The sequence below is a fragment of the Osmerus eperlanus genome, chromosome 15 (assembly GCF_963692335.1).
Source record: "Osmerus eperlanus chromosome 15, fOsmEpe2.1, whole genome shotgun sequence".
NCBI lineage: Eukaryota > Metazoa > Chordata > Actinopteri > Osmeriformes > Osmeridae > Osmerus > Osmerus eperlanus.
The window spans coordinates 16,446,343-16,464,255 of record NC_085032.1 but is presented as its reverse complement, the minus strand read 5'-3'; the positions used below and the strand labels follow the sequence as shown (position 1 = coordinate 16,464,255).

Genomic DNA, 17,913 nt, shown 5'->3' with positions numbered 1-17,913 from the left:
CAAACAACACAATTGGACCTTTTCCCATAATTAGTATTGAATGTTTTGATGACCATAGATGAAACATTAAAGCCACGTGTTTCATGAATTCTTTTTTTTCAAATATGTAATATTGAAACTGTTACTTAAGACAACTAAACCATATTCCTAAACGAGCGATATGTATGGTGGAGCTTTACGTCATTCTAATATCCTACAGGAGGTCTCAATAGGATGAGGATTATGTTGACTTGTTGACAGTACCTGCATCAAAATGTTAAGTTAAAAACACCAGCCGGACTGTTTCCAATACAAGGTGATTCCATATCAAATTAAAGTGAGTATTAAATACATATATGCACATAATGAAATGTAAAAATAGAAATGTTAAACAAAAACATGTACAAAGAGGAAACGCATTACAAAAAAAAGAAAGAAATCTCACATCTGTTTCAGAAATGCCATAGGAGCTGGTTGCATATTCAATGAACAGTAAGTTCGGAAGACCCAACTTTATTTACATTTAGTCAACTACACTGACTATTTCTCCTGATTTTTCCTTTATGGAACACTTTCTAAGGAACCATTCCCTTATTAGCAAAACATGGAGCGTAATGACAATTAAATTTTAAAAAGTATTAGGGACACTGCATGGATTGCTAATTTTGTTAGCTAACACACAATGAGATTGTTCTTAACGATCAGAAATCTTTCAATACCTGTTCATCAGGTGTGCCTGTGGAATGACAAGACTCTTTACACTACTGGGACAGACACTTTCAAGTAAGGTCACATTGTAATCATAACCAACTAACTATGGTACAAATAACATTTTAAACACATGCATTTTTTTATCACACCAAATTTCAGTTATTATGAGCAGCCTGTTAAAGCAGTTAAACACCAATATTTAAAACACCCTGAAAGTTTAACTGGAATTAATTTTCTTGGACTGCAGGAAACATTCAAGACATTGTACACTCACCTTTTAACAGGGTTTCAATGAATATAAAATATTCTACATCTATTGACATTAGAAATGGCATGAGAATGGACAAATCACAGTGGATCATATGTGTGGTTTGACAGTTTGGTGGTGGGTCAGAGACTGATTGAAAGAGTTTGGTCTTAATAACTGTAAACAGGGAGCGCAAATTATCTGCCAACTCAAATGGAATGACACCCACATATTATGAGGGCATCTGTATGTTCAAATCTTTCCATTAGAAAACTTTATTACACATAATAAAGGTGCATTTCTAACTACTTCAACAGTTACACTAAACATTTTTTTCACTCACCTCCAAAGATCAACCAGGTGTTAGTCAGAGTACAGGTGCCAAGCCTGGCGGGGGCGTATAGATGGCTTGGTTGGGTCTGTCTACAGACACAAAGACAAACAGAAACAAAATAGGTTAAGGGTGAGTCATTTGCTCAAGTACATCAAGCAAGTCTCATATTACCTCTGCAGTGGAGGTGCAAGACAGCTGAGAATGAGACCAACAGACAGCTATGCTCAGCTACGGAGGCCAATTAGAGACCTCAAGGTTAGAGTGAAGTCAGAAGTGTGGAGTTGAGAGAGTTGAAAGGCCTCCTATTTGTCCCATACAAATGTCTTGAAGGAGGTAACACATCCTCAAGCTATTAGCTTCTGCTATATTATTGCCTTGTACACAACTCAACACTTTCCCTAGTGCATTAATGAATCCCCGACAGCAATCTTGACAGTTTATACTTATTTATACTGAAGACAAATAATATGTGATTGACAAGATATTTGATGATCTTTCAAATAAAAATAACTGAACAAAAAACACATTAACCTTTTTTAGGATCAAAACCATTTGGGGGGGATTTCACTTTAGAAACCTAATTAACAAAACGACTTTGTTGATTTGTCAACTTTTTAGCTTGTGTTAACAGGTAATTGTCCACAGGTTTTATGGAAGCTTAGTGAATAGTGACATATAATATGAAAATCACAGGTCACTTGTGAGGGCTGACATGTCTCTCCGTCCTATATATTATTTTTATGTGCAGTGAGACCTTTGCAACAGACTGCAGATGCCCTGACTAATCCTATAGAAAATCAAAGGGTGGCACAACATCTAATATACAAGGAAAGTAATCTAGAAAGAATTTCACAGGTTTATCTTTGTGCTCAAGGATAGAGGGGAGGAAACAATGCCACGTCAACAAGATGGAGTGTAGACTACAGTGACGATAGGAGAGTGACCTTGCCTTGGACACACAGCCACAGTTGTGTAAGATGGAGTGTAGACTACAGTGACGATAGGAGAGTGACCTTGCCTTGGACACAAGATGGAGTGACCGCTTAACGTCACTTTCCATTTCAGGAATCCAAACCGTCACAAAAAACATTACTTATAATCAAGCAAGTATTGTCAAGACTTGACATGTTTACTTTATGGCAACAGTTGAATTTTGACTACAGAAATGTCCATGTGTAACAATTGTGCAAACAACCTTCTAAGCTTTCCACCTCCCCCTATAGGTGAACACTTGTAGCTAAAGCTTGTGATGACCTATCCTGCCTTTAATTGGAACATTTGAAAAATATGGATACAAATATTTTCTCTGGCAAAAGATCAGAAGGTAAAAATGAACCAGTAGATGCATGTCAGTTCATGCATTGACTTTGCATTTTGATCCAAAGGAGATCCTTTCTGTCAAAGGAAGTTTTGTATGTTGTCAACGAGTATCAGGTTAGAATAATTATGATCAATCTTGAAAATCACAACAATCTCCTTTTATTATTATTAAATTGTTACTCGACCCCTTTGCTTTGCATTGCGTTCGTAAAGCTGGTAGGGGTGGCAGGCATATGCTATGCAAGAATACAGAGAAATTGACAGTATTTATAAAAATACTGTCAACAAAGTACTGTCCATCCATTCATGACTGTACTTCCATTGTCACTGGCATTAAAAGTACCAGACAGCTGAGAATGATCCCCTCAACAGAGAGGGTAGCATTCAGTTCAGGAGGCTAATTACGGAGCCTCACAGTCAGAGGTGCAGCCTGAGGTGTAGATTTATGAGAGTTGAGAAGGCTTCTGTTTGTCATGCAAAGGTCTTGAGAGAGGTAACACTTTCAATAACGGCTAACATATTTTTATATCATAGATAAATTAACATGACACACAACTTGACCAGCAAAAACAACACTTTGTTAATTTCTGCATTTACATTTAGTTATTTAGCAGACGCTCTTATCCAGAGCGACTTACAGTAAGTACAGGGACATTCCCCCGAGGCAAGTAGGGTGAAGTGCCTTGCCCAAGGACACAACGTCAGTTGGCACGGCCGGGAATCGAACTGGCAACCTTCGGATTACTAGCCCGATTCACCGCTCAGCCACCTGACTCCCTACTTATTGGACAGCACTTTCAGTTTGACAAAGGAAGTAATTACAATAATTTGATACAGATCTCAGAATGGGGGATGCCTTGATGGTTGCCAGGGTTGAGTACCAGAAAAGTGATCAACGCAGGTTTGGACCAGTGGAAAACCTCAGAATTTGAGTCAAGAGCTTATGATCAAGTTTATTCATGTTGCTGTTGTCCCTTACAAGAATGCCTTGTTGTATTTCAGTGGAACGTTTGCGCTTTCAGGGGGGTCAACAACTGTCCCTGGATGAACATGTACTTTCAGATCAAACCCAGCAGAGACTGAGAAAGAGATGGCCAATATGAAAGAAGAGTTCCTGAAGCTTAAAGAAGCTTATGTCAAATCTGCAAGTCAGCATGTATGTAGGAGCTGGCTGGCTGACCCTAACCGGCTGAGCAGCAACTGCTGGATGTCAGTGAAAGAGTTCAGCTGCTCCACTCTCAGATACCAGTAAAACACTGAGAAGAAACTTTGAGAACACGCCAAGTAAACTGTAAGTATATTATGTAGGTCAAAGGTATTGTGAAAATCCATTGATTGAGCGATAGTAATTCTGTACTGTTACAAGGTGGCAGGAAGCAGGTGAGGGGAAAAAAGTTCACAGCTGTCAACAACATGGTATCCTTTTCCTCCAGGTGAGGGAGCTGGAGACAGAGGGGGAGATGGAGCAGAGGACGAGAAGTAAATCACCTACCACAGTGGTTTTTAACCCTGTCCTCAGGGAACCCCTGTCCTGCATGTTTTAGATGTTTCCCTGCTCCAACACACCTGATTCAAATGCATGTTTGTTACCAGGCTTCTACAAAGCTAGATAACGACCCATTTATTTGAATCAGGTGTGTTGGAGCAGGGAAACATTTAAAACATGCAGGACAGGGGTTTCCTGAGGACAGGGTTAAGAACCACTGACCTACCAGGTATATAGCAGTTAATTATTTTGTCAAAACTCCTTACATCAGAGGTGTCAAAATGATTATTTTTTTCCCATTTGTTATGGTCCAACTACCTACATAAAGAAATCAAATGTAACTTTAATTTTATTGGAAAATTATAATGAACTGATTTAAAGTTTCTTTTGGAAATCCAAATGAAATGTATCTTTATGCAAAGAGAACTCTGGTCTACTACTGTGGCAATGTATTTCAAAACCTTGTTACTTACAGAAAGTCAAAATACTGATATTTTAATATCAATATTAAATACTGTATTCATATTATTCCTTATATATGAATATAAATCATACTCACGTTTTGATGGGATTTTATTGAGCAGTCCTAAATTCTGCTGTGCCATCAGAAGGCAATTTTGATTGTAGGAGGCAAACAGCTTTTCTGTCTAACCTTGCTAACTATTCGAAAGCCACACTGATAAAACATGAATCCATGAACTAATATTATTCATGCCTCAGGTGACCTGTTTGGCCAAGGGCCAGTAAACAGGTCTAGATGGCCAGATATGTGGCCATGTGACACTTCAGCAGCACATTGTCTTTTTGTCCTTACTGCACGTGTACAGATAACCTCTTGGATTACTGTGTGACGTATGCAAAAAGATTAATAAATCTGTCAATTCTATTATGGTACCTAACTGATATTAAGAATAAACAGTTGTTTGACTGTACACATTGGCCCTATATCTTCACTGACAACTGTATTCATAACCGCCCTGCAAGTTACTCCGCAATGTTAACTTTGTCCTCTTCCAAGCAATATACATTCAAAAACTTGTTTACATGTCTGTAATTCTGTTAAATTGTTACTCGACCCCTTTGCGTTGCATTGCGTTCGTAAAGCTGGTAGGGGTGGCAGGCATATGCTATGCAAGAATACAGAGAAATTGACAGTATTTATAAAAATACTGTCAACAAAGTACTGTCCATCCATTCATGACTGTACTTCCATTGTCACTGGCATTAAAAGTACCAGACAGCTGAGAATGATCCCCTCAACAGAGAGGGTAGCATTCAGTTCAGGAGGCTAATTACGGAGCCTCACAGTCAGAGGTGCAGCCTGAGGTGTAGATTTATGAGAGTTGAGAAGGCTTCTGTTTGTCATGCAAAGGTCTTGAGAGAGGTAACACTTTCAATAACGGCTAACATATTTTTATATCATAGATAAATTAACATACTTAATTATACTTAACATAGATAATTAACACACAACTGACTGTCATCTTGACCAGCAAAAACAACACTTTCTACAACATCAATTTCTGCATTTACATTTAGTCATTTAGCAGACGCTCTTATCCAGAGCGACTTACAGTAAGTACAGGGACATTCCCCCCGAGGCAAGTAGGGTGAAGTGCCTTAGCCCAAAGACACAACGTCAATTTGCACGGCCGAAAATCGAAGCAGCAACCTTTGGATTACTAGCCCAATTCCCTAACCGCTCAGCCACCTGACATCCCCGCATTTAACAAGGATCTAATATTCATCAGTTCCACATGTTACTTGAGAGGGTTGACATGTGACTACCTTCTATGAGTAACTCAAATATTATTATTTATGGGAACCGTGCCAAGCCAACCAGATGGAGCATGGCAATCGAGTTGACCTTGACTGAATTGATGGACTTTGGCTTTCTTAGAGGGACAGCTGCAGTTCTCTGCCTCAATATGCAAAGAAATACGAAACAATTCTGGAAAACACCCTATAAAGTGAAGATTAGAAACTATAAGCTCTGACATTTGGTATTCCCATCATGAAGCTGCCTTACGATGTAAAACTCCCTATTAGGTGTCATTACAAAGGATGATGCATTTGAAGCAGTCAGGTCACTCCTCCCCCTGGCCCCCCTGATCTTGGAACAATGAGCCTCATAGGTCTATGGGAGCACACCTCTACCCCAAATAAAGAAATCATTTTTAAATCTAGCTCAATTTATGTCCATGTAGGGCTGAACAGTACCCTTTATAAACAAGCTTGCAGGGCTGGAGAGGAGACAGAGAGCAGGCAACCTGAAGGTAAGAACATAGATCTGTTAGAGAGACAGAGCAAAGAAACTTGTCAATGAAACAACCAATTGTCTTTAGCTGATTATCAAAGTGTATCTGCAAACAATGAGCTGGTCAATAGTTAATTCTTCATATCTATTTTATTCTCAAGAGTTTTGAACAAATCCAGGCCTAACAATCAGGTAAGAACTGTTGAAATTAAATTTAACAATAGAGTCTAAAGCATAAAAAGAAATATTAAAAACTGAACAATGATTTAGAGCTGTTGAAATAGTATCAACAGTCATTATATATTATACATCATGTTATGTAACGTGTTAGAACATAAGTAATTGTTGTTGTTTTATGTATGCATTGAATATTGTAGAAACAAAATTTCATTTTACTTACATTTTCGTGCTATTATAGGATTTGGACTGGTACTGAAATTGGTCTTCACTCTAGCCCTAATGTCTTCATCTAAAACATACTGCAACAGTTTGTTAAACTATCGTGGGGGGGATTAATATTTTATAAAGATAATATTGTTTATTTTTCTCATGCCACAGATCTCAGGATGGGGGACGCCTTGATGGCAGAGTTTGGGGCAGCAGCTTCTTTTCTGCGGAAGTCAGACAAGGAACGTCTGGAGGCCCAGACTCGTCCTTTTGACATGAAGAAGAACTGCTTTGTGCCTGACCCAGAGGTTGAGTACGTCAAGGCACTAATAAGCAGTAGAGATGGGGACAAAGTCACAGTTGAAACTGAGTTTGGGAAGGTATGCACAAAACAATTATTAATAAGTAAAAATAGCTGATTGTACAACTGTTATATTCTTCCAAAGTATATGGGAAACAATAAATCAAGTCTATGGTATTTTCTAATAATGCAAAAGGTCACAAACAGTAAAGTAATTTACAGTCTGCACTTTATCCATTTCCAGACAACAACACATAAGGAGGATGACATCCATCCCCAGAACCCGCCAAAGTTTGATAAAATTGAGGACATGGCGATGTTCACCTTCCTGCACGAGCCTGCTGTGCTGTTTAACCTCAAAGAGCGTTATGCAGCCTGGATGATCTACGTGAGTAACACAACGTACAAATAGGTTCCTACTGAGTAGAATATGATCATTTAAGAAGTAAAAATACTCTCCTCCCCCACAGACCTACTCAGGACTGTTCTGTGTGACTGTCAACCCCTACAAGTGGCTGCCAGTGTACGATCAGTCAGTTGTCAATGCTTACAGAGGCAAGAAGAGGAGTGAAGCTCCTCCTCACATCTTCTCCATCTCTGACAATGCCTACCAGTACATGCTGTCAGGTAAAACCCAACATGGTCTTTTAATACATTTGTACTGATGAAGCCAAATTGATCAAATTAATGTGGAAATGTGCCTTTTTCTTGACAGACCGGGAAAATCAGTCTGTCCTGATCACGTAAGTGCATAAAAGCCTACATGACTTAACTTGGCCATACAATATGTATGTCTCTGGCTCTTTCACACTGTGCATTTTCTATCCCTTCTCAGTGGAGAATCTGGTGCAGGAAAGACTGTGAACACCAAGAGAGTCATCCAGTACTTTGCCAGCATTGCAGCTGTGAGTGGAAAGAAGGACGCAAGTCAGGAAAAAAAGGTAACATTGTAATCCTGACAAAGAGAATATTAATTTACAGTTATACTATCAAAACTCACTATAGTTTGACATTGTGTAAATATTGGATTCTAGGGTACCCTGGAGGATCAAATCATCCAGTGTAACCCTGCCCTGGAGGCTTTTGGTAATGCCAAGACCATCAGAAATGACAACTCCTCCAGATTTGTAAGATTTCTTCAGTCATGTTTAACATGCACTATCTTCAACACGATTGTATCACCCAGTTGACAGTGAGTGTACAATTCCTTCACTTACAGGGAAAATTCATCAGAATTCATTTTGGAGTGAGTGGGAAGCTTTCATCCGCAGACATTGAAACTTGTGAGTAGTTTACGACTAATGTCTCAAAGATTATGCTGTATTTAATACAACTACTAGTGTAATGAAACCATCCAAACCATTGACCTCCTGCTCATAAATCGCGCTTGATCCAAGTCAATTTACATGTATTTTCTCTTCTTGACAGATCTCCTGGAGAAGTCACGTGTCACTTTCCAGCTCAAGGCTGAGAGAGACTACCACATCTTCTACCAGATCCTGTCTCAAAAGAAGCCAGAACTGCTGGGTCAGTATATAAACAGCAGTGTATTTACTATACTAAAAATGCTTGTACATTGACCACTGTGGATCTAACCAACCCAATCACATAATTTAAGTTTAAATACTTATTTACAGAGATGCTGCTTATCACCAGCAACCCCTATGATTACGCCTTCATCTCCCAAGGAGAGATTGCTGTAACATCTATTGATGATTCTGATGAGCTGATGGCTACTGATGTAAGTGAAGCATATATATAGCAATCAGGGCAATCTACTGTAATAGTATACGTAAAAATGTCAAGTAAACATTTTCAACTTTACAAAAGGAAGCCTTCGATGTGCTGGGCTTCACCCAAGAGGAGAAGAACGGCATTTACAAGCTGACTGGTGCCATCATGCACATGGGTAACATGAAGTTCAAGAACAAGCAGAGGGAAGAGCAGGCAGAGGCAGATGGCACTGAGGGTAACTTTTAATGATTCAAATATTAAAACTGTCATATTGTGTACCACTTGAATCCCTTGTGTGTGGCATGGTCTTTAAGCATTGTGAAATATTTCACAGTGTTCAAATGTAAAATCTGTTATTAGCACCATCAAACCTTCCAAATGTTTTGGACCTCAATGGATCTTAATTAATTAAATACAAGATTACATAAAACCAAAATGTCACCGTGGGGCTATATCCAACCAGCTACAAGCTATGTTTTACAAATCCTTGCCTCTGCATTTCAGATACCGACAAAGTGGCGTACCTGATGGGCTTGAACTCTGCTGACCTGATCAAGGGTCTCTGCCACCCAAGGGTCAAAGTAGGAAACGAGTGGGTCACCAAAGGCCAAAGTGTCCAGCAGGTTAGTCTCAAGATAATAGTTATCACATGAGGGTTACATTGTTAGAGAGAAGTTTCAACAGAAGCCTAGCAATAATGTCGCTCAGATCTTGTGACCTTTAAAACATGTATATATTAAGTATTTTTGGACAAAGTTGGATTAACATCCATAAAAATGATCCCTCTGTCCATTTTTACAAATGTTCATATTGATCCATGTTTGATGCAATTTATTGTACCCTCCCTCTACAGGTGTACTACTCCATTGGTGCTCTGTCCAAGTCAGTGTATGAGAAGATGTTCCTGTGGATGGTGGTGAAAATCAACCAAACCCTGGACACCAAAAATGCACGCCAGCATTACATTGGTGTGCTGGACATTGCTGGCTTTGAGATTTTTGATGTGAGTATTTGGTGGAAAGGGATAATGTGCACATTACAAACGTTTATACTTTAGTACGATTCGCAGTCAGCAAGAACACTGAACCTGTACATCTCTTCTCCAGTTCAACACCTTTGAACAGCTGTGCATCAACTTCACTAATGAGAAGCTGCAGCAGTTCTTCAATCACCACATGTTTGTGCTGGAGCAAGAAGAGTACAAGAAAGAAGGAATAGTTTGGGAGTTCATTGACTTTGGCATGGACTTGGCAGCCTGCATTGAACTCATTGAAAAGGTTGGTCTGTGTAGATGTTTTTTGTGTGTCCAAAATTAAACACATGAAAGTTTTCTTGTGAACGCATATGAAATGACAAGATGCAACATTTCTAATTGTTACTTTTAACTTCTCTGTCACCAGCCCATGGGTATCATGTCCATCCTTGAAGAGGAGTGCATGTTCCCCAAAGCCAGTGATGCTACATTCAAGGCCAAGCTGTATGACAACCACCTGGGAAAAACTGCCAACTTCCAGAAGCCCAGGATTATAAAAGGTCGACCAGAGGCCCATTTCTCCCTGGTTCACTATGCAGGCACAGTTGACTACAACATTGGTAACTGGCTGGTGAAGAACAAGGACCCTCTGAATGAGACTGTGGTCGGACTCTTCCAGAAATCAAGTCTTAAGTTATTGGGTGTGCTTTTTGCTGGCTATGCTGGTGCTGACTCTACTGGTAAATATAAAAATAAATCTAATCATGTATCTTAAAAAATATATATATATATTACGATGATAATATATTTGATCTCCTAATTTATGACAGCTGATGCTGGAGGAGGAAAGAAGAAGAAAGGCTCCTCTTTCCAGACAGTGTCTGCTTTGCACAGGGTGAGTTTGTGTGTGGATGTTCAAGATGTTACAGTGATGATAATTAGTCTTTACAATAGATAAGAACACTGTAATTCAAGTTATCTAATACAAAAACACTAATAGCATGATTGTTCAAAATCATTCTATTCACAGGAGAACCTGAACAAACTCATGACCAACTTGAGGTCTACTCACCCCCACTTTGTGCGTTGCATCATCCCCAACGAGAGCAAGACTCCTGGGGCCATGGAGAACCCTCTGGTCATGCACCAGCTGCGCTGTAACGGTGTGCTGGAAGGCATCAGAATCTGCAGGAAGGGATTCCCCAACAGGATTCCATACAGTGACTTCAAACAAAGGTAAAAAAAATTATATAATAATAATAAAAAGATATACATTAGTTTGGCATGTAACTCCTGTCTAAAAAAACATATTTATGATCATTGTAATAAATAATATCTGTACACTTTATTTAAATTTGTATACTGTATGATTCAATTCAGATATCGCATCCTAAACCCAAATGTTATCCCTGAGGGAGCGTTTATGGACAACAAGAAGGCAGCAGAAAAACTGCTGGGTAGTCTGGACATTGACCATGAGCAGTACAGATTAGGACACACTAAGGTAAATGTACTGAGAGAGAGGCTGGCATAAACGCCCTATTTCAATGAGCAGCATGAAAAGGTATAATTTGAGTATCTTTATCAGGTGTTCTTCAAGGCTGGTCTGCTGGGTGTTCTAGAGGAGATGAGAGACGACCGTCTCGCTCTCATCATCACAGGGATCCAGTCCAGAGCACGTGGTCTGATTGCCAGAATTGAGTTCCAGAAAATAGTTGAACGCAGGTAGTATTCTCTATTGTTACTACACAAATGTGTCTGAGGTGAGTGAAAGTAAGCTAAAAGATCATTCTGTTTGGGATCAGGGATGCCCTGCTTGTGATCCAGTGGAACATCCGTGCCTTCATGGGGGTCAAGAATTGGCCCTGGATGAAGATGTTCTTCAAGATCAAACCTCTGCTTGTCTCAGCCGAGACTGAGAAAGAGATGGCCAACATGAAGGAAGAATTCCTGAAGCTTAAAGAAGCTTATGCTAAATCTGAAGCCCGTAGGAAGGAGCTGGAAGAGAAAATGGTCTCCCTTGTCCAGGAGAAGAATGACCTTCAACTCGCAGTCCAAACTGTGAGTGACAGCTACAACAACCGAACAGTATAATATTGTACATAACAGAAATCACATTTTTCTTGAAGTTGTAACTATTTGATCCCTTCACAGGAACAAGACAGTCTGGGAGATGCTGAGGAGAGGTGTGAGGGATTGATCAAGAGCAAGATCCAGCTTGAGGCCAAATCTAAGGAGCTGACTGAAAGACTGGAGGATGAGGAGGAGATGAATGCAGAGCTTACTGCTAAGAAGAGGAAGCTGGAGGATGAGTGTTCAGAACTCAAGAAAGACATTGATGATCTGGAACTCACTCTGGCCAAAGTGGAGAAGGAGAAGCATGCCACGGAGAACAAGGTAAAGACCAACTTGACTTGATAATGAGATCAGAGTAAAGGTGAGAACAAAATATACCTACACTATATGACTTCAGGTTAAAAACCTGACTGAGGAGATGGCAGCTCTGGATGAAATCATCGCCAAGCTGACCAAGGAGAAGAAAGCTCTCCAGGAGGCTCACCAGCAGACACTGGACGACCTTCAGAGTGAGGAAGACAAAGTCAACACTCTGACCAAGGCCAAAACCAAGCTGGAACAGCAGGTTGATGATGTGAGTATCAAACTGAGTATCAAGTCATCAAGTGTTGTTTTAACCCTTGTGTTATCTTCGGGTCATTGTGACCCCCACACGTGTTGCGACAACGTTACCTCATACAAAAATAAAGTGAAGTATTTTCTTTTAACTGTCGGGCTGTCTCAAACCCCCCACAGCACGAAGGTTAAGAGAAAATGCTTTTTATTTGTTTTTGTATTGGGTAAAGTTGTTGGAGCACACAACGATGGGTTGTTGTGAACCTTTGGGTCATTGTGACCCGAAGGCAGCACAAGGGCTAAGTTACAAGTAGAACAATGGTGTATGATTTTCGTCATAATATTCAACTTGTATGATCAACCAGCTTGAAGGTTCACTGGAGCAAGAGAAGAAGGTAAGAATGGACCTTGAGAGAGCCAAGAGGAAGCTGGAGGGAGACCTGAAGTTGACCCAGGAGAGCCTAATGGACCTGGAGAACGACAAACAGCAGATGGAGGAGAGACTGAAGAAGTAAGATTATGAACTCAAAGGACTGTATCACCACAATGCTTACTTTTAGAGAAAGGGTTATAATGTGTATAATTTCCACAGGAAGGACTTTGAGATAAGTCAACTCAACAGCAAGATTGAGGATGAGCAGGCCATGGGTGCCCAGCTTCAGAAGAAACTGAAGGAGCTGCAGGTTAGTCAATAGCACTGTATGGTTAAAGCTGCCTTGTAGGATACCAGCTGTTTGAACTCTGATCTCATCAGAAATCCTTACATTGTAGGCCCGTATTGAGGAGCTTGAGGAAGAGCTGGAGGCTGAGAGAGCTGCCCGTGCCAAGGTTGAGAAGCAGAGGGCAGACTTGTCCAGAGAGTTGGAGGAGATCAGTGAGAGGCTGGAGGAGGCTGGTGGAGCCACTGCTGCCCAGATTGAGATGAACAAGAAGAGAGAGGCAGAGTTCCAGAAGGTGCGCAGAGACCTTGAAGAGGCTACTCTGCAGCATGAGGCTACAGCTGCCACTCTGAGGAAGAAGAATGCAGACAGTGTGGCCGACCTGGGGGAGCAGATTGACAACCTTCAGAGAGTGAAGCAGAAGCTGGAGAAGGAGAAGAGTGAGCTCAGGCTGGAGCTGGACGATGTGGTCTCCAACATGGAGCAGATTGTCAAGTCCAAAGTGAGTGGTCCTAATATGAGAAGTTAGGAATTAGTAACAGGTGTACGTAAGTAGCCTACAGCATATACTGATGTCCAATTAAATACCTCTTTAAACAGACAAACTTGGAGAAAATGTGCAGAACCCTTGAAGACCAGATGACTGAATACAGGACTAAATCTGAGGAGGGACAACGATCCATCAATGACTTCACCATGCAGAAAGCAAAGCTTCAAACTGAAAATGGTAAGAAAACTGTAGATTGGAATGAAATTTCAATGGAAATGCCACTTTCTTTACTTTCAAAGGTGAAAATATTATCCAAGCTGAAATGCCTTATAGAAAGGCCTTTCAAATCTGTCAACACAGAAGAAAAACATTTTTTCTCTCCCCAGGTGAACTTACCAGGCAAATGGAGGAGAAGGACTCCTTGGTTTCCCAGCTGACCAGAGGAAAACAGTCTAATGTTCAGCAGATTGAGGATCTCAAAAGACAACTGGAGGAGGAAGTCAAGGTATGGACAGTAACTGCGTTATTATCCTTGCAGAAATAATCATGGTCCAGCATCAATATTATGTCTACCTTTTTCCAGGCAAAGAATGCTCTAGCCCATGCAGTGCAGTCTGCTCGCCATGACTCAGAGCTGCTGAGGGAGCAGTATGAGGAGGAGCAGGAGGCCAAGGCTGAGCTGCAGCGCAGCATGTCCAAAGCTAACTCTGAGGTGGCTCAGTGGAGAACCAAGTATGAAACTGATGCCATCCAGAGGACAGAGGAGCTGGAAGAGGCCAAGTAAGGAGATCCTTACAATCACACAATGCTTCACTTCAGAATGGACAATGTACCACAATACAGTCATAATGATTGCGCTAGGATTATACAAAGTTTATTTTCTGTCAAACAGGAAGAAGCTGGCTCAGCGTCTGCAAGATGCAGAAGAGGCTGTGGAAGCTGTCAATGCTAAATGTTCCTCCCTGGATAAGACTAAACACAGACTCCAGAATGAGATTGAAGATCTCATGGTGGATGTGGAGAGATCCAATGCTGCTGCTGCTGTTCTGGACAAGAAGCAAAGAAACTTTGACAAGGTACAGTGACGGATCTTCAAGAGAATCTGGGTAAAAATACAGAGCACCATTCATTAATGCTGCTTGTGTCACCTCCAGGTCCTGGCAGAGTGGAAGCAGAAGTATGAGGAGTCCCAGACTGAGCTGGAAAGCGCCCAGAAGGAGGCCAGATCCCTCAGCACTGAGCTGTTCAAACTGAAGAACTCCTATGAAGAGTCTCTGGATCATCTGGAGACCATGAAGAGGGAGAACAAGAACCTCCAAGGTCTGAATATTAACAAACTTGGCATAATTCTGTACATTGTCAATCAACATTGGACATTCTTTTAAACTGAATGGGTTCCTGTCAACAGAGGAAATTTCTGACCTGACTGAGCAACTTGGTGAGGGTGGAAAGAACATCCATGAGCTGGAGAAGGTTCGTAAACAGCTGGAGCAGGAGAAGGCTGAGATCCAGACTGCTCTGGAGGAAGCTGAGGTGAGACAACAAATCTTTTAAAATGATAAAAAGTACTCCCAGAAGCATTTGCTGGACACACATTATGGGCTGTGTTCTTGTAGGGCTCCCTGGAGCACGAGGAAGGCAAGATTCTCAGAGCTCAGCTGGAGTTCAACCAGGTCAAAGCTGACATTGAGCGCAAACTGGTGGAGAAAGATGAGGAGATGGAAATGGCCAAGAGAAACCAGCAGAGAGTGGTGGATACCCTGCAAAGTTCCCTGGAGTCTGAGACTCGCAGCAGGAACGAGGCTCTCAGGCTGAAGAAGAAGATGGAGGGAGACCTCAATGAGATGGAGATCCAGCTCAGCCAGGCCAACAGGCAGGCAGCAGAGGCCCAGAAGCAACTCAAGGGCCTCCATGCACATATGAAGGTAAAAATGTGGGCCTAAAATATCATGTCTTTCTAAACACCACAATCCTTACTGACATAGTGGCTACAGCCAGAAAGAGAATGAACTAGTTCAATTGCGAGTTTACATGATAACAACCAATATTTTTTCGACAGGACTCCCAACTGCAGCTGGATGATGCTCTTCGTGGCAATGATGATCTGAAGGAGAACATTGCCATTGTGGAGAGACGTAACAATCTGCTGCAGGCTGAACTGGATGAGCTGAGGTCCATGGTGGAGCAGACTGAGAGAGGCCGCAAACTGGCTGAGCAGGAACTGCTGGATGTCAGTGAGAGGGTTCAGCTGCTACACTCTCAGGTAACATGTTGATGGAGTACACCAGTTAAAACAGGTTATTGCATTCTTTCTAAATAAAAACACTTAACACATTTTCTCTTATAGAACACCAGCCTGCTGAACCAGAAGAAGAAGCTAGAGGGTGACACTTCCCAGCTTCAGAATGAAGTGGAGGAGGCTGTGCAGGAGTGCAGGAATGCTGAGGAGAAAGCCAAGAAGGCCATCACTGATGCTGCCATGATGGCAGAGGAGCTGAAGAAGGAGCAGGACACCAGTGCTCACCTGGAGCGCATGAAGAAGAACATGGAGCAGACCATCAAGGACCTGCAGCACCGTCTGGATGAAGCTGAGCAAATCGCCATGAAGGGTGGCAAGAAGCAGGTCCAGAAGCTGGAGGCCAGGGTGAGTGTCTGAGGCTGGTTGGTACCTTATGGTACCTTATTCCATCCTTCCAACAAATGATTTAAGATTATGAAACGGGAAAACAGGTTCACAGCTGTCAACAACTTGGTATCCTTTTCCTCCAGGTGAGGGAGCTGGAGACAGAGGTGGAGTTGGAGCAGAGGAAGAGCAGTGATTCAGTGAAAGGAGTCCGTAAATATGAGAGACGCATCAAGGAGCTCACCTACCAGGTATACAGTAGTTCTTGCTGTCGTCTGTAAAATGTCCTTTCATCAGAGCGCAGAGATTGAGAAACAAGATGGAACATGATTCTGTTTCCCTTTCGTCTTGGTCCAGACTGAGGAGGACCGTAAGAACTTGAGCCGTCTGCAAGACCTGGTGGACAAACTGCAGCTGAAGGTCAAGTCCTTCAAGAGAACTGCAGAGGAGGCTGTGAGTAGAAATAGTGATCTCAGAAGCCTTTCTGTTTTCAGTTTGCTTGAGGGACTAAAATAATTGTCAATGTCTTTCTCAGGAGGAACAGTCCAACTCTAATCTGGGCAAGTTCCGTAAACTGCAGCATGAGCTGGATGAAGCAGAGGAGAGGGCTGACATTGCTGAGTCCCAGGTCAACAAATTGAGAACCAAGAGTCGTGATGCAGGATCAAAGGTTAGTTTCTCTCGGACTGATAGCTACTTTGAATATAATTACACTATGATCATATTTTCCGTACAATGAATATTAGGCAGTTGCTTTCCAATGAACCCTACATAAATACTATTGTTTATACTTTAACTAGTTTGCAAAATATTTTACTTTGTTTTAATCTCCTGCATCTTCTCCATCAGAAAGGACATGATGAAGAGTGAAGCTCTCAGATGGACATCTTTACATCTTGAAATGGTTGTAGTAATGTAGCCTTTCCTTTGTTCTTCATGTACCTGAAACTGTACAGAATAAAGAGTATCAATGGCAACTTCTCCTTCATGTGCTGCTTTGTACGAATGAATTCAGCGTTAATACTGTAGCAGATATATGCTCATCTGTAAAAATGTATAAAACCTCAAGAACCAACTATATATTAAAGTACAACTAGTTTTTCTCATACATTAATCTTTTTTTTTTACCATTTAATATGGCAAAAAAATACATTTTATTGTAAATTAGCACAAAACGCACTGATTTGCCCAGCCCCTCCTTGCCCCGCTCGTGTTCTCTCTCACTACAACGGACCCGTCTGTGAATAGCCCTGTCTCCGTGCATTCTCTGAATCAATCTGAGCGGCTTTTTCTCTCAGTAAAGACGTCCGGAGAATCAATCCGGAGTTTACGAACATAAAGGCCCAATCCCAATGTCCACTCTCACAGACTTTGAAGCGTGTTCTCGCCAAGTCTGTGAAGGCTTAGTGCTGTCCCACTGTCAAATCGTCAAGTGCACAAGGGCTCTTTGGCAGACATTTTGAGGCCTTTATGCACCCTTTTCGTGAGTCTGCATCTTTGCAGACTTCAGCCAAGGAAATTGCCCACAATTCACAACGTTGTGACGTGAAACATGAGGGTTACCAGGGGAAGCCCGGAAGCGAGAAAAAATCCCGCAAACCCGCCTCATAAGACAAGAAAGAAGAAGAATAGTAAACAAACAAGCATGGAAGGAGCAACAAAACCTGGCCGAAACATAGTTAGAAATAAAAGTGAACATGTAAGTTTAAACACAAAGCTCACTGATTCTTAATATAGCCAGAACTGTGTGTAGGTTGTCCTTTGATGATAAATTCCAAATA

At 41.4% G+C, this 17,913-nt stretch overlaps 1 protein-coding gene across 1 annotated transcript; it reads left to right on the top strand.

Annotated features, from left to right (window-relative positions):
* Window positions 1–6,892: 6,892 nt before the first annotated feature.
* Window positions 6,893–17,109, top strand: LOC134034747 (myosin-7-like). Its single transcript, XM_062479327.1, has 37 exons — window positions 6,893–7,101; window positions 7,267–7,410; window positions 7,493–7,649; window positions 7,738–7,765; window positions 7,858–7,963; window positions 8,057–8,149; window positions 8,242–8,305; window positions 8,451–8,549; window positions 8,660–8,763; window positions 8,853–8,991; window positions 9,261–9,379; window positions 9,610–9,759; window positions 9,863–10,033; window positions 10,157–10,469; window positions 10,560–10,624; window positions 10,760–10,965; window positions 11,110–11,233; window positions 11,318–11,454; window positions 11,535–11,790; window positions 11,884–12,126; window positions 12,203–12,379; window positions 12,726–12,871; window positions 12,953–13,043; window positions 13,132–13,521; window positions 13,620–13,746; window positions 13,896–14,014; window positions 14,093–14,289; window positions 14,402–14,585; window positions 14,664–14,829; window positions 14,918–15,042; window positions 15,126–15,434; window positions 15,569–15,772; window positions 15,857–16,153; window positions 16,279–16,383; window positions 16,490–16,585; window positions 16,668–16,802; window positions 16,982–17,109. The coding sequence occupies exons 1-37, from the start codon at window positions 6,901–6,903 to the stop codon at window positions 17,000–17,002; spliced, it is 5,808 nt and encodes a 1,935-aa protein (XP_062335311.1). The 5' UTR covers window positions 6,893–6,900; the 3' UTR covers window positions 17,003–17,109.
* The last annotated feature ends 804 nt before the right edge of the window (window positions 17,110–17,913 follow it).

What these genes read in the sequence shown, in the direction of transcription:
- LOC134034747 (XM_062479327.1), top strand. Translation starts at nt 6,901, where the DNA reads ATGGGGGACGCCTTGATGGCAGAGTTTGGGGCAGCAGCTTCTTTTCTG. An exon ending in AGAAACTGAAGGAGCTGCAG is followed by an intron (nt 13,044 to 13,131) that starts GTTAGTCAATAG and finishes CTTACATTGTAG; the next exon opens with GCCCGTATTGAGGAGCTTGA. An exon ending in AACTGGAGGAGGAAGTCAAG is followed by an intron (nt 14,015 to 14,092) that starts GTATGGACAGTA and finishes ACCTTTTTCCAG; the next exon opens with GCAAAGAATGCTCTAGCCCA.